General features: G+C 46.1%; 1 protein-coding gene across 1 annotated transcript in view; it reads right to left on the bottom strand.

Annotated features, from left to right (window-relative positions):
• INTS3 (integrator complex subunit 3) overlaps positions 1-18376 on the bottom strand; it is a 49675-nt gene extending 31299 nt beyond the window's left edge. Inside the window, exons 1-3 of the mRNA XM_002759997.7 lie at positions 17583-18376; positions 7255-7338; positions 6645-6728 (exon numbers count right to left, since the gene is read on the bottom strand). Coding sequence (XP_002760043.1) covers positions 6645-6728; positions 7255-7338; positions 17583-17732 — 318 coding nt within the window. The 5' untranslated portion in view covers positions 17733-18376. The remainder of the gene's footprint in view (positions 1-6644; positions 6729-7254; positions 7339-17582) is intronic.
• Between the last annotated feature and the right edge of the window lie 2904 nt (positions 18377-21280).

Below are 21280 nucleotides of genomic sequence, written 5' to 3'. Positions count from 1 at the left end.
AATGGATTTGGTTGAACAAGCCAGAAAGGATCCCAAAGAGGTTTTTAGACCAGAACTGACACAGCCAGATAGAGCAAAGGGAGTAATAAGGGAAGAAAATCTAGGGAGGGGCCCTAGACAGTTAAGGGCAGAAACAAAACTGAAATTTTTTGAATTTTTAGTTTTTATACTGGGGGTCTTACTCTGTTGCCTGGGCTGGAGTACGGTGGGATGATCAAAGCTCACTGCAGCTTTGAACTGCACTCCAGCTAGGCTACTGCACTACAGTCCAGTGACTGAGTAGCTGGTACTACAGACATGCACCACCACGCCCAGCTAATTTTTAAAACAGGTTTTTGTTTTTTAGAAACGAGGTCTCACTATGTTACCCAGGCTGAAACTCCTGGCCTCAAGTGATTCCCCCACCTCAGCCTCCCAAGTAGCTGGGATTACAGGCACGAGCCACCATAACCAGTTGAACTAAATATCTATTCTTTTCTCTAGGATGCCCTTTCCTTCTGCTGCCTAATGAAAAGAGATCTTTCAGCATACCAAACCCTGGAGGAGGTGAGGGAGGGCATACAATTTCTTCTGTGAGATTACTGCTTCTCTTCCCCTTAGTTATTTTTTTTTTTACCGTCTCTCTAGTGAGACTCCAGAAGGAATACCTTAGGGGGCCTCATTAGCAACTTCCTTAGCCTGCTGAGTTCAGTACTGTCAGGGTCTCATCAGAAAGAGTAGAAATTAGGCAGGTAGCTTCCCACAACCTCTGAAGACCAGTGGCAAGGATGGCATCAATAATAACAATATAGTATAGCAAGGGCTGGGTACAGTGGTTCATGTCTGTAATCCCACCCAGCACTATTTGGGAGGCTGAGGTGGGCAAATCACCTGAGGTCAGGAGTTTAAGACTAGGCTGTCCAACATGGTGAAACTCCATCTCAACTAAAAATATAAAAATTAGCTGAAGCAGGTGGATCACAAGGTCAGGAGTTCGAGACTAGCCTGACCAACATGATGAAACCCTGTCTCTACTAAAAATATAAAAATTAGCTGGGCATGGTGGCACGCGCCGTACACCTGTAATCCCAGCTACTCAGGAGCCTAAGGCAGGAGAATTGCTTGAACCCAGGAGGCAGAGGTCACAGTGAGCCGAGAATGCACCACTGCACTCCAGTCTGGGTGACGAGTGACTCTGTCTCAAAAAAAAAAAAAAAATTAGCCGGGTGCAGTGCCACGTGCCTGTAGCTCCAGATACAGAGGCTGAGGTGGGAGGATCACTCAAACTCAGCAGGTGGAGGCTGCAGTGAGCCAAGATCATGCCATTGCACTCCAGCCTGGGTGACAAAGAGAGACCCTGTGTCAAAAAAAAAAAAAAAAAAAAAAAAAGTACAGCAAGGATGTTGTTATATGGCAAGCAATAATATAACATAATAATAATATATATACTACTGCATTTGATATACCTAACAATAATTTCTTTTGAAATAGATAATACTTATTATTTTTATTTTTACAGATGAGGAAACAGGCACGGAGAACTTAAAGTAATTTGTCCTAGGTCACATAAGAGACGAGGAAGAACCAGGATTCAAAACTAGGCACTCTAATCCTATAATAACATGCTTAACCACCTCTTGTACCAACGTTAGAAATAACCGGAAGAGGCCGCTGGGGATAGGGTAAGAGTTTGCAATAGTTCGAGACTCTACCTTTCTTCCGCCTTGGCCTCCCAAAGCACTGGGATTACAGGCATGAGCCACTCCGCCAGCAACATTTCTAAACTCTTTCATCCTGTGCATTCAAAAGAGATGTACCCTTCAATACCATCTGCTCTCTGGCCTTAATTTGATGAGAGACTTCTAACAGATTAGCGATCGTCACTTCCTTCTGCCTCTATCGTTGTTAAGTCAAACAAACTAATGATGAAAATACCCACAGTTAGACGTGTTCCACATGCGTAAACTTCATCCCCGAAAGAGAATGACTCCCTCTGGGGGATAGCTGATGGTTGGGAGACCAAAAAAATAAGGAAACAAGAAAGCAATAGAGGGACCCAGGGAATTACTGTCAATGTACTGCTCAGCAAATATTGATAGTTAAGTCCTGGACCCTCCCCTAGAGGTAAGTCAAAGAATGGGCAGAGAGGATAGGGGAAGTAGAGGCAGAGAGAAAATCTGTTTCAGGCCAAAGATACACACTACTAACTAGAGAACGTTGTCGTTCAAACGAATGCAGAATAGACTCAAGACAGGGAAGAAGGACAAGTTCTCTCAGGAGACACATGATCAGACGAAGACAGCAAACACAGTCTGCCTAATTCCATGCTCCATCTGGGACTTTCACTAACCGCAACTGCTGGTAAGAAATGGCAGCTGGGTTCTGGGAGTACCATATCCTTAAGGCTGCCAGTTGTGTTACAAACCTCTGTGCCAGTTGCTGACCAGCTTGGAAAAGCAGCAGATGAAACCAACAAACACGCACATACACACAGACACACACACACACACACACACACACACACACACCCGTATCTCAGTGAGGAAGAGAGAAGTGGAGAGTCTCAAAAGAAAGTAAAGGTGGGCCAGGTGCGGTGGCTCACACCTATAATCCCAGCACTTTGGGAGGCCGAGGCGGGTGGATCACGAGGACAAGAGATCGAGACCATCCTGGTCAACAAGGTGAAACCCATCTCTACTAAAAAAAAAAATACAAAAATTAGCTGGGCATGGTGGCGCGTGCCTGTAGTCCCAGCTAATTGGGAGGCTGAGGCAGAAGAATTGCTTGAACCCAGGAGGCGGAGGTTGTGGTGAGCCGAGATCGCGCCATTGCACTCCAGCCTGGGTAACAACAGCGAAACTCCGTCTCAAAAAAAAAAGTAAAGGTGACTGACTGTGTCCAGAGCAGTGATGTGTCAGCCTAGGCCCCAGAGCCCCCAAGCTTCTTTCTAGAGTTGCCTGCGGGGAGAAATACCTAGACCAAGAACTGTCTGGGCCTGAGTCCTTGAACCTTTGATGAAGACAGACCTTGACATTAGACCATTCCCCATTACCTTTATCTATTGACTACCACTGCCTGCATAGCTCACTACCTGAGCCTTACTCCTCACCACAGTTCCCTAGTCAAGCCTGCTCCCAGCTGTGTGGTTTAGACACCAAATAGAAAATAAATAAACTTGGCCGGGCGTGGTGGCTCATGCCTGTAATCCCAGCACTTTGAGAGGGCAAGATAGGTGGATCACCTGAGGTCAGGAGTTGGAGACCAGCCTGGCCAACATAGTGACACCCCATCTCTATTTTTTTAAAAATAAAAATAATAAAATAAAAAAAAGAAAATAAATAAACTCAAAAGATATAAATATTCCTAAGAGCTGCCAAGAGGGCAGATGCAAATGAAGAAGGTACAACTGAGACAAAATCCAACCCATGCATCCTCTATTCTTTGCCAATACTGACCTGCTTTCTCCTTAAATGAATTATCTTGTTCACCTGTTCAATCCATCCTAATCTCACCAAATCCCAGAGTTGGCCCTAACTCCTTGAACCTGCCTGCCAGTACGAACAGAGGCTCCTCAGCTCATGCTTTCCCATGGCAGGCTTCTATGTGCTCAAGAAGACTCAGTTTCCACTACTTCTCCACCATATCCACATCCTGTCTCAGCCTGTGGAGATTCAGAAACAACTGAATCTCAAATCCATCTGTTCCAAAGGCAGAATTAACCCCAAATATAAATACTTACAAAACCCGTTGCTTTAAGCTGAAGCCTAAAACAATGCATTACAATCAGTCCTCATCAGTAACGCCCACCTAAAACTTCTGTAGGACAGAAGTATTTTTACAAAATAATCACCCTTTTAGGGAGAAGGATCAAAGCTGTAGGGAGATACATCACTAATTCTTCCATCATGCTCTGACCTGGCTCAAGGTCTCTGAATGAGTCACTACTTGATAGTTCTTCATCTGCCTAAAACTGTCCTCCTAATTCTGTCTTTACTGCCTTTGTTTGAAGAAGCCTGACCTTCGGGCTCAGCCTAGAAGGCTCACAGGTAGGGGATTTACTTGGAAACTTCTAGTAGGTGAACATGAAAGCTAGCAAAGGCGTCAGCAGCCTTGAGACCCGAGACAAATGATTGACTTCCACACAGGGCCTGGGCCTCCTGCATGGGGCTGTTACAGGGCAAAAAGAAGAGTAGATATTCTAGTCTTGCTGTGTCTGGATGGTCAAATTCATGACATAATAAGCATTTACCTTGCAGAACCCAGGGGCCTCTTACAGCTAAGCCAGCCAAAGAGAGAAATACCACACATACCCTGTCCCCTTCACTGAGGTTTACTGATTTACCCAGGTTGGATCAGATCACCTGAAACAAACAAACCTTTCCAGCAGGCAAGACTAATTTGCACTGAAATAACTAAATGGAATTCAAATGGTATTTGTAAAAACCCACACATAGCCAACGACAGTGCGCGCGCGCACGCACACACACACACACACACACACACACACACACACACACACACAGACTTTTAAAAACCCACATAAGAGGAAGTTAAACTTTAACCCAACCCATCCACTCTCATCTTTGCCAACAATTGCTTTAAAATGGATGGGCTGGGCTGGATCATATCACTCTGTAACACAACCCAACTGGAAACATTCATTTGTCTTCAAGGATCTTGATGATAAATTCGGTATAAAAATGAAACAGCAATTTAACTCGACAAGGTCCCAGACCAGAATGGCCTTGGCTCTCCTGGGAAACCAAGGATTTGTGAATACTTGCTGCCTCACTGCCCACCCTCACCCCAGACCCTATTCCAGCTGGCAGCAGCAGTACAAACAGATCAGGTTCCCACACCCATAAATCCTTCCCTGAGATTAATTCAAGCAGCTATGCCAAGGGACCATGAGCATCCTGTTCTTATCCCTGAAAATGATTTTCTTTTTGTTCTCTTGAACATACGGCATCATCTCTGACCATCTCCAAGGTAACTTGGAGAATTTACCTCACAGGTAAACTGGGAGTGGTTAGGAGGAGGAGATAGAGCCACTAACTGCATATGGTTTTGAGAGAGGATCAAATGAGATATTGCCTAGATTAAGTCTAAGAGAATGCTGGGCACAAAGCATGTTTGTTTCCCTCCACATCACCTTTGTTCAGGGAAGAACCAATGAAATGTTAATTCCCCCATTCCAAACTCTTCTCTTATTAGTGTCATATAGTTAATGCCAGATACTAGACACATACTTTAACTCATTTTTTTTTTGAGACGGAGTTTCGCTGTTGTTACTCAGACTGGAGTGCAATGGCACGATCTCGGCTCACCGCAACCTCCGCCTTCTGGGTTCAAGCAATTCTCCTGCTTCAGCCTCCCAAGTAGCTGGGACTACAGGCACGCACCACCATGCCCAGATAATTTTTGTATTTTTAGTAGAGATGGGTTTCACCTTGTTGACCAGAATGGTCTTGATCTCTTGACCTTGTGATCCACCTGCCTTGGCCTCCCAAAATGCTGAGACTATAGGCGTGAGCCACCACGCCCGGCCTACTTTAACGCATTATACCAAGACTCAAAGGACACAGAGTTGCTGGAAAGGGAAAATTTGGAAAGGCAGAAGACAGAATTTTGCTACTTTATTATAAAAAGAACAGACTGGGTACAGTGGCTCACGCCTATAATCCCAGTACTTTCAGAGGCCGAGGTAAGTGGATCACCTGAAGTCAGGAGTTTGAGACTAGCCTGGCCAACATGGTATAACCCCATCTCTACTAAAAATACAAATATTATTAGAATTGTTCTAAGTTCTAAAAAAAAAAAAGAAAAAATAATACAAATATTAGCTGAGCATGGTAGCACATGCCTGTAATCCCAGCTACTCGGGAGGCTGAGGCAGGAGAATCACTTCAACCCAGGAGGCAGAGATTGCAGTGAGCCAAGATTGCACCACTGCACTTCAGCCTGAGTGACAGAGCAAGACTCTGTCTCAAAATAAATAAAAAGAAAAAGAACAGAATTCAAAGAGATCACCCTGCCTAGTCCTTCACCTCAAGGAGGGAACCTACTTGAACCATTCCACATAAAGGAGACTCCAGTTTGTGAAGAACCCCAGACTAGTTTTCATGTTTTCATACAACATTCCTCAGGAAGTCTGACTCCAGCATACTCCAGTGTTCTCCTAAGCACTGAATTATTTACTGCATTAATCATGTAACATAACATTAAGCTGTCTCATCTAAATCCTATTTACTGAAATGTTAAGCCTGCTTTCTATTCACCTGCCAATGGCAGAATTTGTAAACTACTGGCCGTGCTCTTCTGGACAAGAACTCTCATGGACTTGGTTATGGTTGTTCTCTTCTGTTCCCTGGATTGAATCCCAACCTTTTTAGCCTTGCCTCATAAATTTAAAATTTAAAACTCTATGTGTTTTTTCACTTTTGTGACTGCCATTTAGCTTCAGAATCTCGAGACAGAGAAAGGATTTTAGTCATGGGATGGACCAATTTACTGAGTATAAAGGGACTGGTAACTCTATTTGGAGAACAATGTGATCTAGCTCTGGTCAAAGAGTTTCATACTACAGCAGTTAAACTGTCAAGTTCCCCCATATCCCAGATCATATATGAGGAGGGTTTAATGGGTCTAGAACGAGGGTGTTTTACCTTCTGGGCTTGGGCAGGTTCAGTAAGGATGAGAGTAAACAGGCCCAGGCAGATTTCTTCATGTTGGGGGAGGCCTTTGCACACCTGGAATGTGAAAAAGGAAAACAAACTAGCTGCACTCACAGGCAGAAAGTTCTCAAACTCAATTTCTCCCAGAAAACATGGGACTCCTAAGGAAGATACAATCAACTTTTAAATCTGATAATTTCCTTCTCTTAAAATAAATGAGATTAAAAAAAAGAAAGAGATAAGGACATCGGGTGTGGTGGTGCCTACAGTCCCAGCTACTCCAGAGGCTGAGGCAGAACGATCACCTGAGCCCAGGAGTTCAAGGCTACAATGCACTATAATCATGTCTGTCAACAATCACTGCATTCCAGTCTGGGCAATATAGCAAGATCACATCTCTATAAAAACAAAAAGCTGCACTGAAAGATGCCCAAGAGATAGGCTCCCACAGTGGGAGAGAGGAATTGAGAAATCTGATTCAGGGAGCCAAGACATGATGAACTTCAGTCCCCTACCCCCAACCACTTAGTCTTTCCATGCTTTTGCCCATGTTACGAGGCTTTCATAGCAGCTGAAAGGGCTGCACAGGCGTTCTACTCACATAGGCATTGAGGGCATCATTGGCTTCTCTCTCAGAGACACCAGCAGTCATCGATGTCACAATGCTCATACATCTTTCCAATCTCTGAGAAGGGGTGAGAAAAAAGGAGCAGTGTGTTATATAACACCACTTGGGAAGTACTTCTGGCCCCCTAAAGTTTAACAATTTAAACCTGATCATGCTCCCTAGATCTAACTGCCAGTTTACTAATAAAATCATCATGAGGATATAACCAGCAAAATATAGAATGTGGAAACTATTAAGAAGTGACCTGAGTTTTATTTATTTTTTTTTTTTCCGAGACAGAGTCTCACTCTGTCGCCCAGGCTGGAGTGCAGTGGTGCAACCTTGGCTCACTGCAACCTCCATCTCCCAGGTTCAAGCAATTCCCCTGCCTTGGCCTCCCAAGTAGCTGGGACTACAGGCACACATCACCATGCCCAGCTAATTTTTGTATTTTTAGTAGAGATGGGGTTTCACCATATTGGTCAGGCTAGTCTTGAACTCCTGACCTAGTGATTCACCCACTGCAGCTTCCCAAAGTGCTGGGATTACAGGCATGAGCCACCACACCCAGCGAACCTGATTTCTTTAACACATAAATCACAAGAAAAAAAGTGAGGGAAACCCATATATTAAGAAATTTAGGACTGGGTGCAGTGGCTCACACCTGTAATCCCAGCACTCTGGGAGGCCGAGGTGGGTGGATCACAAGGTGAAAAGGAGAAGTTCAAAACCAGCCAGACCAAAATACTGAAACCCTGTCTCTACTAAAAAAAAAAAAAATACAAAAATTAGCTAGGCATGGTGGCAGGCGCCTGTCATCCCAGCTACTCAGAAGCCTGAGGAAGAGAATTGCTTGAACCCAAGAGGCAGAGGTTGCAGTAAGCCAAGATCACGTTATTGCACTCCAGCCTGGGCAACAGAGCGAGACTTCATGAAAAAAGAAGACTGTGACCAGATATAGTGGCTCACACCTGTAATCCCAAAGACTTATTATCATCCCTCAAATAAAGTAAGAATCCATAAGTCAATTCTTATAGATACATATGTAATAAAGGAGAAAGGAAAGCTCTTCCTTACAGTACAATGCCAATTAATAAATGTAGAGGAAATGGTGAAACTAATAACTGATTCAGGCAAATAACAATGGATGATAAAACCAGTAGGTGAAACTTTTCAGAGATTATTTACATACATTCAAAATACTTATTGATTACAAAAAGAATATAATAATCCCTGTAGGAAAACCTAGAGGACACTACCTTAACCAAGCGATCCTAGTTAATATACCACCAAATAATGAGACATGTTAACACTATGTGCCTCTGATAGGGTGCACTGAAAGGATATAACATCACTTTTATGGTTTTCTTGCCAAAAAGGTATAAACTCAGTCCAATCACGAAGAAATTTCAGACAACCCAAATTGAGATATTCTACAAAACAAATGGCCTGTCAAAAATGCTGGCTGGGCGAGGTAGATTACACCTTAATCCCAGCACTTTGGGGGGCAGGAGGACTGCCTGAGCCCAGGAGTTCAAGAACAGCATTGCAACATAGGGAAATCCCATCTCTACAAATCAGAGAAAAATTAGCTGCGCATGCTGGTGCATGCCTGTGGTCCCAGCTACTCAGGGTGCTGAGGTGGGAGGATCACTGGAGCCCAGGAGGGCAAGGCTGCAGTGAGCTCTCATGGTACCACTGCACTCCAGCCTGGGAAACAGAACATTATTGTTAACGATTTTAGGTAAGATATAAATGTTATGGTTATGGTGGGGTTTTTTTTTTTTTTTTTCTGAGACGGAGTTTCGCTCTTGTTACCCAGGCTGGAGTGCAATGGCATGATCTCGGCTCACCACAACCTCTGCCTCCTGGGTTCAGGCAATTCTCCTGCCTCAGCCTCCAGAATAGCTGGGATTACAGGCACGCACCACCATGCCCAGCTAATGTTTTTTGTATTTTTAGTAGAGACGGGGTTTCACCATGTTGACCAGGATGGTCTCGATCTCTTGACCTCGTGATCCACCCGCCTCGGCCTCCTAAAGTGCTGGAATTATAGGCGTCAGCCACCGCGCCCGGCCCTCTTTTTCTTTTCTTAAAGACAGAGTCTAGGTCTGTCACCAGGCTGGAGTGCAGAGGTGTGATCTCAGCTCACTGCAACCTCTGACTCCCTGGTTCAAGGGATTCTCCTAATTGAGCCTCCCAAGTAGCTGGGATTAAAGGCATGTACCATCATGCCCAGCTAATTTTTGTATTTTTAGTAGAGATGGGGTTTCACCATGTTCGCCAGAATGGTCTTGATCTCCTGACCTTGTGATTTGCCTGTCTTGGCCTTCCAAAGTGCTGGGATTACAGACATGAGCCACCACACCCGGCCAGAAAGTTCTTTTCTTATAGACTTAGTATATACAAAATGTTTACAGATAAAATTATATATCTTAGATTTGCTTCAAAGTAATACAGACATAGCTGAAAGAAGATAAAACAAGATTGCCATCTACGAACAAGTACTGAAGCAGAGTGATGGCTACATGCAGATTTTACCACTCTACTTTTTTATATTTGAAATGTCCCCCCAATATGTTAAAAACAAACCTAAAAAACAATGAGAGTGTGAAGAAAGAAAAGGAGCAATAGAACACCAAAGGCCAAACTAAAACCTATGAGAGGCTGGATGCAATGGCTCATGTCTGTAACCCCAGCACTTTGAGAAGCTGAGGCGGGAGGATCACTTGAGGTCAGAAGTTTAGACCAGCCTGGCTAAAATGGTGAAACCCCGCCTCTACTAAAAATACAAAAATTAGCCAGGTGTGGTGGTGCATGCCTATAGTTCCAGCTTCTTGGAAGGCTGAGGCAGAAGAATTACTTGAACCTGGGAGTTGGAGGTTTCAGTGAGCCGAGATCACGCCACTGCAGCCTGGGCAACAGAGTGAGACTGTCTTAAAAAAAAAAAAAAAAAAGTAAAGAAAAGAAAATACCTACCAGGGTCTCCAGTTAAACAAGGATGGAAACAGCTGCATTAAAGCCTACCCAACAGCCACTCTGGTTTCAAACCCACCATGGAATGTGTTCGACATTCTAAGGGAACCTTAGTCACTGGTCCCTATTCAGAAGAAGCAGTGTTGATAAGATATTGACAAAATGTATCTCATAAGTGAGTAAACCTCTCATTATCACTCCCTAAACTATTTCCTGAGTCCTTTTAAAACTCTCTCTTGAGGATGAACCCAAAAACTATTTGAGGAAAACCAATTTCCAGTGATAATGATGCTGGCAAAAGGACAAAGGGAGGCTCGTTTACTTCCACCTGATCTTAGAGGTCATCACCACACATCTTGTTGAGAAGTGGTTCTGTTGCAGCATTTTGAATAACTGACGAAAATGGATAACGGGATAGAGCTTTAAGAATGAATGACAGCCGGGCACGGTGGCTCAAGCCTGTAATCCCAGCACTTTGGGAGGCCGAGGCGGGTGGATCACGAGGTTAAGAGATTGAGACCATCCTGGTCGACATGGTGAAACCCCGTCTCTACTAAAAATACAAAAAATTAGCTGGGTACGGTGGTGCGTGCCTGTAATCCCAGCTACTCAGGAGGCTGAGGCAGGAGAATTGCCTGAACCCAGGAGGCGGAGGTTGTGGTGAGCCGAGATCACGCCATTGCACTCCAGCCTGGGTAACAAGAGCGAAACTCCGTCTCAAAAAAAAAAAAAAAAAAAGAATGAATGACAATCATGCTTCTCCTTCACCATCATCCTCAGGTTGTCTATGTCCATCCTGTGTAAGAGTATAGACGGCACAGCGCAGAACTGAGTGTTGAGGCAAGACAAGTGTTTGTAGCTACCATAGCTGCAAAACGTCAACCTAAAATAAGCCCCAAACTACTTATCCAATTATCAGGTCTGACTATGCCCCAAATTAGGTCAGACTGGCAGCTGAGCCTGAATAGAAAGCACCTGTGTACTTGTGAAAGGGAGCTGTAAGGTCACATGAAAGTTGAGCTATGACTCTCGCAGCTCACCTCTCCCACAAGCTCTGAGATCCAGGATTACCTAGTCCAGCTCCTATATGACAAGGGGAGGGAAGGAAAAACCTCTGGCTGGGCTTCCTCTCTTTTTAAATTTTATCCCTCTTGCGGGGCACAGTGGCTTACACCAATAAACCCAATACTTTGGGAGGCTGAGGGGGTGGATCACTTGAGGCCAGGAGTTCAAGACCAGCCTGGGCAATAGGATAAGAACTCCCCCATCTCTATAAAAACTTAAAGATTAGCCAGGCATGGCCGTGTGCACCTGTAGTCCCAGCTACTTGGGAGGCTGAGGCAGGAGGATCACTTGAGCCCAAGAGCTGTAGGTTATAATAAACTGTGATCACACCATTGTATTCCAGCCTGGGTGACAAAACAAGGCCCTATCTCTTAAAAAAAAAAAAAAAAAAGCCAGGCACGGTGGCTCACGCCTGTAATCCCAGCACTCTGGGAGGCTAAGGAGGGCAGATCACCTGAGGTCAGGAGTTCGAGACCAGCCTGGCCAACACACAGAAACCCCATCTCTACTAAAAATACAAACTTAGGCAGGTGTGGTGGCACAAGCCTGTAATCCCAGCTACTCGGGAGGCTAAGGCAGGAGAATCGCTTGAAGAGGCAGGAGACCTCAGGAGGTGGAGGATGCGGTGAGCCTAGATCACACCACTGCAGGTCCAGCCTGGGCAACAAGAGTGAAACTCTGTCTCAAAAAAAAAAAATCGTATCCCTCTCTACCCAAGATAGTTATCAAGGACTGGGAAATCAATTACTCCAGCTGCTAGGTTCAGATTGTTCTTGCTAGGAGAGCTGTGGGGAGCCCTGCACACAGCCTAGGTAAACAAGCAGTTTCAGAGGAGGAGATGGTGAACAGGCAGTGACATGGCATTCTAAAATTCTAGATAGTCCTTCCTATCAAAAGGAAAAATCTCTGCTGAATCAATGGAGAGGAAAGGCAAAATCAAGCAGCAGCTAGCTAATAAGCAAACTGACAGGAAGCATACCATAGAAAGAACCCTCTACCACTTGCCAGCCTGAGGCTAATTTGGATAATTTAGCCCCGTAAAACCCCTCAAAACAGAGATAATGCCTCTATCACAAGGTTGCTGTATTGATTAAACAAAGTAACATGTGAAAGCACCTAGCATACAGCCTCAGTTAAATTAGAATCTATTCAATTTGCAGCCAGGCATGGTGGCTCATGCCTGTAATCTCAGCGCTTTGGGAGGCCAAGGTGGGGAGGAATCACTTGAGGTGAGGAGTTCACGATCAGCCTGGGCAACATAGTGAAGACTCTGTCTTTACCAAAAAAATGTTAAAAATTAGCTAGGGGGGCCAGGCACAGTGGCTCAAGCCTGTAATCCCAGGAAGGCTGGGGCAGGCAGATCATGAGGTCATAAGTATAAGACCAGCCTGACCAACATGGTGAAACCTCGTCTCTACTAAAAATAAAAAATTAGCTGGATGTGGTGGCACGCACCTTTAGTTCCAGCTACTTGGGAGGCTGAGGCAGGAGAATCGCTTGAACCGGGAAGGCGAAGGTTGCAGTGAGCCAAGACCACATCATTGCATTCCAAGACAGAGTCAGACTGTCTTAGAAAAAAAAAATTAGCTGGGTGTGGTGGTATGCCTACAGCTACTTGGGAGGCTGAAGTGGGAGGATTCTTTGAGCCCAGGAGGTCGCGGATGCAGTAAGCAATGATCATGCCACTGCACTCCAGCCTGGGTAACAGAGCAAGATTCTGTTTCAAGAAAAACAAAAAACCCTATTCAATTTATGGGAAGCTCAGCCATTACACAACTAAATTTAGAGGACTAAAACCTCCCCATTCCCAGTCACTACTTCTAATGGGACAGCCTTAAAGATTCCTGAAAACTCCTACCATAGGATATAGATAAGTGCCTGACCAGACTAAAAATCTTTCTCTCCTACCTACCCTCTATTAACTTTTGTCTTCCAGGAGACAACAGGAAACGGTAGGGGAGAGGGAGAAGCCTGAATGATGTACCTTGCACCAAGATCCTGCAAAGTTGGCTACACAGCCCTATGGGCTAGCTAAGTCTCTGGCAGTGATCTGTGGCTGAGAGGCCTTGGCCTGAACAATTTCTCTAGGCCCCTTCCCTAGCTCCCATGAGCTCTGCTCAGAGGCCTGAGTCAATTCTATGGGTCACTGCCCAGTGAAGGAGAAAAGTGGCCTCTTGGAACAGAGAGGCCCAGCTCAGGTTGTAGAAAGTGAGAGAGTCCAGAATTTGGATGGGTGGATAACTGCAATGAGGAAAGAATGTGACGGCCAGTCCTTTCTGTTCACAGGCAACAAGAAGCATAAAGGATGCTTTACTCTTCCTCAACTATAGAAATTACTTTTCCAAAAAGGGATGGGAAAAATTAATTACAAATCATTCAGGGTGACAAAGGATTACATCCCTTCAAAGACAGCCACAGGAAGCCGGATCCCTACAATCAAGTAATAGCAACCCTCTTCCCCTAGTCTCTGGAGGTTCAGTAAAAATCGAATCATAGGTTCAGATGCCAACAATTGCTGGCAGAATGGCTCTGTTCAGAGTAAGCCCTCCATGACAGTACCTTAGAGAGCTGAGAAAATATTTACACTCTCTAGGAGCTCCTGAACTAATTTTTCTAATACTAAGACTACCTGACCATGGTTTCCATGACAGCAGCAGCAGATGAGATGGGGGAGGAAGGGGAGAAGGCCTTTCTGTTTGCCAGTATATACCCGAAGCTGGAGATTCAAGCTGTAGGAACCCCTCTAACCTTTCCATTTCCCCTCCCTCAGCCAAGTGAATATATCATCTGGTAAAAAGCATACACTGGCCGGGTGTGGTGGCTCACACCTGTAATCCCAGCACTTTAGGAAACCAAGACAGACAGATCACAAGGTCAGGAGTTCAAGAGCAGCCTGGCCAATATGGTGAAACCCCATCTCTACAAAAAACACAAAATTTAGCCAGGCATGGTGGTGCACGCCTGTAGTCCCAGTTACTCAAGGGTCTGAGGCAGGAGAATCACTCGAACCCAGGAGGTGGAGGTTGCAGTAAGCTGAGATCGCGCCACTGAACTCCATATGGGAAGTCATAAAAATCCTCAAGGACAGCTGGGAGTAGTGGCTCAAGCTTGTAATCCCAGCACTTTGGGAGGCCGAGGCAGGTGGATCATGGGGTCAGGAGTTCGAGAGCAGCCTAGTCAATACGGTGAAACCCCAACTCTACTAAAAACACAAAAATTAGCTGGGCGTTGTGGCAGGCACCTGTAATCCCAACTACTTGGGAGGCTGAAGCAGAAGAATCACTTGAACTTAGAAGGCGGAGGTTTCAGTGAGCCAAGGTCACGCCATTGCACTCCAGCCTGGGCAACAAGAGTGAAACTCTGTCTTAAAAAAAAAAAAGTCTCCAAGGAGTCATGTAGGTAAGGAGTTACTGAACAAGCTGGGTTCAAAGTATTCTACAACCATGAGTCACTTGTATTTGAAATTATGATTTAAGGGGACAAAAACTAGAAGTGACCCAAAACCCATTCCCTGGAGATTCCCCACATATAAGTATGAATTATTTCTTGGGGAAAACCTGGTAGGGATGTACCTCTAACCAAATGAAAGCCTGAAACCTATCCAGGGCTTAAGAGGAAGTTCTGACTTCTTTGGCCTCCCTCTATCAGCCTGATTTAAAAGTGACTGGTCCCTCTTTGGCAAAAGAAAAACCAGGAGCTACGAAGGCTCATGAGATTAGAAACTACATGTTCTAAACTCCTTCAATCTCTGGCACTATTTTTATCTCATTCACTCCCCAAACTGGGATTGGAATGGGCAAGAAGACTTCCGCCTTCAAAGGGAAAAACGGGGCCAAAGAGAAGAAAGGATACACCAAATGCTCCCTAGGGTAGAAGAGTTAAGAGTTCCTGCCTGGGATGCTCTTGACCAATGCTTCCTACTCCAGATCTCTAAAGGTCTTTCCTAATCACACCCAATTTTAATAATCCCAGTCACTTCACTACTCTAACCAGTTTGTTTGTTGTTTTTGTTTTTTTACCTTCCCTGTGGGTGTGTTAACTCAAGCCATTAGATAAGCTTGGAAAGGCAGACCTTGGATGTCTTCCATCCGGTTTTCCTATCAGACCCAGCCCACAGTAAGCATATATGGTCAGAACTACCTCTGTGTTCCTGGGCAATAGGTAGGAAAACAACCAAGCCAGAACAAGCAGAGATCAGTATGTCAACACCAGGTTTTGATAACTTCTGTGCACGAGATCTGTGGGGAGACCCAGAGGAAGAACCCAGTAAGTCTTGCCCTTAGAGACCCTCTGGTTTAGTGGGGATAACTGAACCATACACATAGAGAAAAAAACATAGTGTGGCAAGTCTTGCTGGAAAATTCAAATGCAAAGGACAAAGGGCAGAGAAGGGAGTCTGAGACATACTGGGAAACATCCACATTATGGCGATCAGAAAAAAAGAGAGGCCCTCCCCCCCTTCCCTGGGAACAGTTGAAAGTTCACTCTCAGTATAAAAAAAAGCAAGAAAATGCACATGCTTCCCTTCTTTGACGGTCCCCTCCTGCTGCATCATTTCATTTAGTAGCAAACACGTCACTGCTCAGAAGAACAGGATGCTGTACTATCCGATGAACTGAATTAAAGCAGAAGCACATGATGCCTCTAAGAATCAGGGTAGGGATTCCAACCCCTGGGTCTTTTGCCCTCCACTCTGATGGAGGGATCAAAGGCAGTCATTATTGACTTTCTATACTTCTAGAGCTCCAGTGCTAGCACACAGGGATTAAAAAATACTTCAACAGTGACAGTGGCCACTTCTTAAAAAGTAGATAATTCTGGCTGGGCGTGGTGGCTCATACCTGTAATCCCAGGCCAATGCCAGCGGACAATGAGGTCAAGGGATTGAGACCAGCCCAGCCAACATGGTGAAACCTTGTCTCTACCAAAAATACAAAAATTAGCTGGGCATGGAGGCTAAGACAGGAAAATCGCTTGAACCCAGGAGGCGGAGGTTGCAGTGGGCCAAGATTGCATCACAGCACTCCAGCCTGGCAACAGAGCGAGACTCCATCTCAAAAAAAAAATAGATAATTTCAATTGCCAGGCAGTCCTAAAGTCATTCTCACTTGTTTTGGGAATACATTGTTTACATTCATAATTATATCTACCTTAGTTGATACCTACAGACAACAGAAAACAAACTCTGATTTACCTGAATGCCCACAGAATTATGAGGGAAAAGCATGACAGGAAGGCAGACAGCAAGCAGACATTTGCTGGTGTATAGTACACAAAGTTACTATCCAGCCACCTCTTGATTTACAAAGTTCATTTTTGCATATATGTTCTACCATCTTGTATCTGACCTATTTTTTCAAATTTAAACTCTGAATTTCACCCATCTGTCTACCCATCCTCTAATATCTGATAAAGTCAGAAGCAGGGAAACCGTCAGTGAAGAGCCAGGGCCTGTTCATGTACTGGATAACCATCGAGTTGAATATTAGGCCTTGCGAACAGCTGAGCAATCACGTTCCAGTTCTGGATCTCGTATTCCTAGGTATGTATTCTCATTTGTAGCAGTGGAAAGGTATACATGATCAACTCTGGGATGGCAGGGGCAGGAGGAAAAAGGTGGGGAAGAGGACAGGAGGGGCAACTATCAGGTCCCCTAACGTCCTCATTCAGGTCCATTGCATTGCTTTAAAACCGTATGTTCTCTCCTCTGTGCTATCTGCTTCTGAAGGAGAGTCCTCTAGGTGCCATTCACCCTACTACTGTGGCTAAATGGCACCAAACTAAACACTACTCACTTTTCTTAAGTCTTCACTCATTCTAAATGCCTAGTTAACATCATTAGCAATTGGTTGTGTTCACATGAAATCAATGATAGCATCTAACAGGAGGGTCCAAGGTCTACTGCCAGCTCTCATAAGCACACACGTCTCAATTCAATATATGACCTAAGCCTGAAACAGGGCTGATAGTAAAAACAGCTGTGGTATGTATGTGGAAAGGAATGTCAAAAATAAATTCGGTAAATCTGGGTGCTGTAACCTTCCTTCACCAACACCCCCCACCCATTTTCCTACTAGTGGCTGCTGTTACTATGACAACCTGTCCAGGAAGTTGGCCCACAGTTCTTCCTTCAGGAGCAGGAAGCTGGAGCAGTGTTTGTGTTGCTTCAGAAAAAACGTGAAAGCCTCCTCCCCCGCCCCCTGCGTCCCCCCACCCGCTATCCGCTCCAGTATCCCTCCAAAACCCAATTTCTTAACTCCCTTCCCGCCCCCCACACCTACCTCCTCTAACTCATCCTTGGCATCCAAACTGGTTGAAAGTAGCAGCCTCCCCCCTCCTGGGGCTCCTGCTCCCGCTCCTCCTCCTCCACCTCCCGCTGCTCCCGAAGCAGCAGCTGCTGCTGCTGCCCCTTTTCCCTTTTGCAACTCCATGGCTGCAGCCAGGAGACGGGAAAAGGTCAGGGAGTGGTTGGATGGAAAGTCCTAGAAATCGGGGACTCTGGGTTGCCAGGGACTGGGGGGCAAGAGGAACAAGTTGGGGAGGGGAGAGCAAGGGCCCCTGTCTTCTCCACTCCTCCCTCCTCTCCAAAAGGCCGCGCCTGCGTTGGGGGCGAAGGCAAACAGTTCTCTGGGTCCTGACTCTGGGGCGGCAGTGCTGAGGGAAAGCCGCTGGCTCCGAAGTACAGTGGGTTAAGGGCCTGCGCCCCTATAGGAAGGATAGGAATGGCTTTCGCCCCGAAGAAGTGGACCCTAAGAGCGTCTGACCCTAAGAAAAGGAGGAAAAACCTTAAGTTTCTGCCTCTTTTCCCAGTGGGGGTAAGAGGAGTCCTGCCCCCGAAGTAGGGGGTAGGAAACCTTCCTGACTGATGCCCAAGGCGTGGGGAGTGAAGCGCCTTTGGATCCGGCCCCTAGGGGGTGAGGGTGAGGCAATAAGCGCTATGGGAGGACACAGAGGACCAGCGTCTCCCCACACCACACAGAGGCGGCCATGGTGGAAGGGCGGGGGGTGGGAAGGCGGAGGGTGACGGCGGGGAAGGGGGAGAAATCGTCTAGGCCCGCGCCGGAAGTGAGCAGTCGCTGCTTCCGCGGTGGCGCTGAGTCTCCAAGGGGTAGGAAGACCTCGGCGGACTAGCCTTTTTCCCGTCTGCCAATTGTGTTGAGGAGAAGAGATCCTGGTCTGATGGGCAACCAGCGTGCCCAATCGCTTCCCTCCTTTGCTTTCGAGTGGGGTGGAGCGCGAGGCGATCAGGAAGGAGAGAGACTGCGCCTGCGTGTGTTGACGCGCGTGCGCGGTGTCTCCCTTCGCCCTTTTCCTTCCTCCTTCTAGAATTTGGGTGGGTGTAGGAACGTGGACGCTGTCCCTGCGTGGCTTTGGGAGACACGAAGCCTGCCACGAAGTGGCAGGGCGAGGGAGGGAACGGTGCCCTAACCCGTAGGCAGTCACAGAGCAAATGCCGTCGGTATAAAGCCAGCTCCCACAGCTAAAGAGTGCATCACACAGGCAAATGTGTGCACTCACACAAGTGCAATTATCAGACTTTGCAAAAAAAGTGCATTGACCTAACTTTTGCAAAACAAGTCGTTCGAATCGTGCCAGCCTACCTACAGCAAGAATGTTCCAAATGATAGAACCAACTTCATTTTTGTTTTGAAGATCTGGGACTGACGTATGTCACTGAAGTCACTGTACTTTCACCCAATGCAGAGTGTTGTGATGTGTTGCGAAAGCAGCGTATCCTTGATTTTTGTATGTCCATTTGTATTTCTTGGTTCTCCATCTGTGTGTCTCAGCATTATTTTTTTCTTTTTGAGACGGAGTTTCGCTCTTGTTACCCGGGCTGGAGTGCCATGGCGCGATCTTGGCTCACCGCAACCTCCACCTCCTGGGTTCAGGCAATTCTCCTGCCTCAGCCTCCTGAGTAGCTGGGATTACAGGCGCGCGCCACATGCCCAGCTAATTTTTTGTATTTTTTAGTAGAGACGGGGTTTCACCATGTTGACCAGGATGGTCTCGATCTCTTGACCTCGTGATCCACCCGCCTCAGCCTCCCCAAGTGCTGGGATTACAGGCGTGAGCCACCACACCCGGCCGATTTGTATTTTTTTAAGTAGAAATGGGGTTTCTCCATGTTGGTCAGGCTGGTCTCGAACTCCCAACTTAAGGTGATCCGCCTGCCTGGGCCTCCCAAAATGCTAGGATTGCAGGCCTGAGCCACCGTGCCTGGCTCAATTACAGATTTCTTTGTTCCTTCTCTTCTCCCACTGCTTCACTTAGGTAGCCAAAAAACAAAAACACCACACCTGCTTATTTTACTTCCAGCAAAATGGAGATAAGGGTTGCCTGTGAGCTTTGAGAACATTATGTGACCTAATGGATGTGAGATTTTTTTTTTTTTTTGAGACAGAGTTTCACTCTGTCATCAGGTTGGAGTGCAGTGGTGAAATCTCAGTTCACTGCAACCTCCACCTCCAGGGTTCAAGAGTTGCTTCTGCCTCACCCTCCCAAGTAGCTGGGACTACAGGTGCACACCACCATGCCTGGTGAATTTTTGTATTTTTAGGAGAGATGGGGTTTCACCATATTGGCCAGGATGGTCTCAATCCCTTGACCTTGTGATTCGCTCACCTTGGCCTCCAAAAGTGCTGGGATTACAGGCATGAGGCACCGTGCCCGGCAAGATCACTTTTTAAACTGGAAAACACTATACAGATACTAGTTACCTATACAGGCAATCCTATTTACTTTTACACCTGTAGTGGTTTAACATTTTAACTCTATATGTGACTGTTCCTTTAAGTTGGCTAACTCATTCCTTTCTTTAATAGTAGGTGTATGGCCAGGCGCAGTGGCTCACACCTGTAATCCCAGCACTTTGGGAGGCCGAGGTGAACGGATCACCTGAAGTCGGGGTTCGAGACCAACCTAACCAACACGGAGAAATCCCATCTCTACTTAAAAAAATACAAAATTAGCGGGCGTGGTGTTGCATGCCTGTAATCCCAGTTACTCTGGAGGCTGAGGCAGCAGAATTGCTTGAACCCGGGAGGCAGAGGTTGTGGTTAGCCGAGATTGCGCCATTGCTCTCCTTCCTGGGCAACAAGAGTGAGACTCCCTCTCAAAAAAGAAAAAGACTGGGCTGGGTGCAGTGGCTCAAGCCTGTAATCCCAGCACTTTGGGAGGCCGAGGCGGGTGAATCATGAGGTCAAGAGATCGAGACCATCCTGGTCAACATGGTGAAATCCCATCTCTACTAAAAATACAAAAAATTAGCTGGGCATGGTGGCGCATGCCTGTAATCCCAGCTACTCAGGAGGCTGAGGCGGGAGAATTGCCTGAACCCAGGAGGCGAAGGTTGCAGTGAGCTGAGATCATGCAACTATGCTGCAGCCTGGGTGACAGAGCAAGACTCCCGCCTCAAAAAAAAAAAAAAAAAAAAAAAATTGGTGAAATGTAGGCCTGGGCAACAAAGCAAGAACTTGTCTCTACAAAAAAATTTAAAAATTGGCCGGGCGCGCTGGCTCAAGCCTGTAATCCCAGCACTTTGGGAGGCCGAGGCGGGTGGATCATGAGGTCAAGAGATTGAGACCATCCTGGTCAACATGGTGAAATCCCATCTCTACTAAAAATACAAAAAATTAGCTGGGCACGGTGGCGCGTGCCTGTAATCCCAGCTATGCAGGAGGCTGAGGCAGGAGAATTGCCTGAACCCAGGAGGTGGAGGTTGTGGTGAGCCGAGATCCCGCCATTGCACTCCAGCCTCCTGGGTAACAAGAGTGAAACTCCGTCTCAAAAAAAAAAAAAAAAAAAATTTTAAATTAGGCAAGCACGGTGGTAGCAGTGGTCATCCCAGCTACTTGGGAGGCTGAGGCAGAGGGATCTCTTGAGTCCAGGAGTTTGAGGCTGCAGTGAGCTATGATCAAGCCACTGCACCCTAGTCTGGGTGACAGAGTGAGACTGTCAAAAAATATTAGTGAAGTGA

The sequence above is a fragment of the Callithrix jacchus genome, chromosome 18, assembly GCF_049354715.1.
Source record: "Callithrix jacchus isolate 240 chromosome 18, calJac240_pri, whole genome shotgun sequence".
In the NCBI taxonomy this organism is placed as follows: domain Eukaryota; kingdom Metazoa; phylum Chordata; class Mammalia; order Primates; family Cebidae; genus Callithrix; species Callithrix jacchus.
This window is presented reverse-complemented; position numbering and strand designations above follow the sequence as displayed.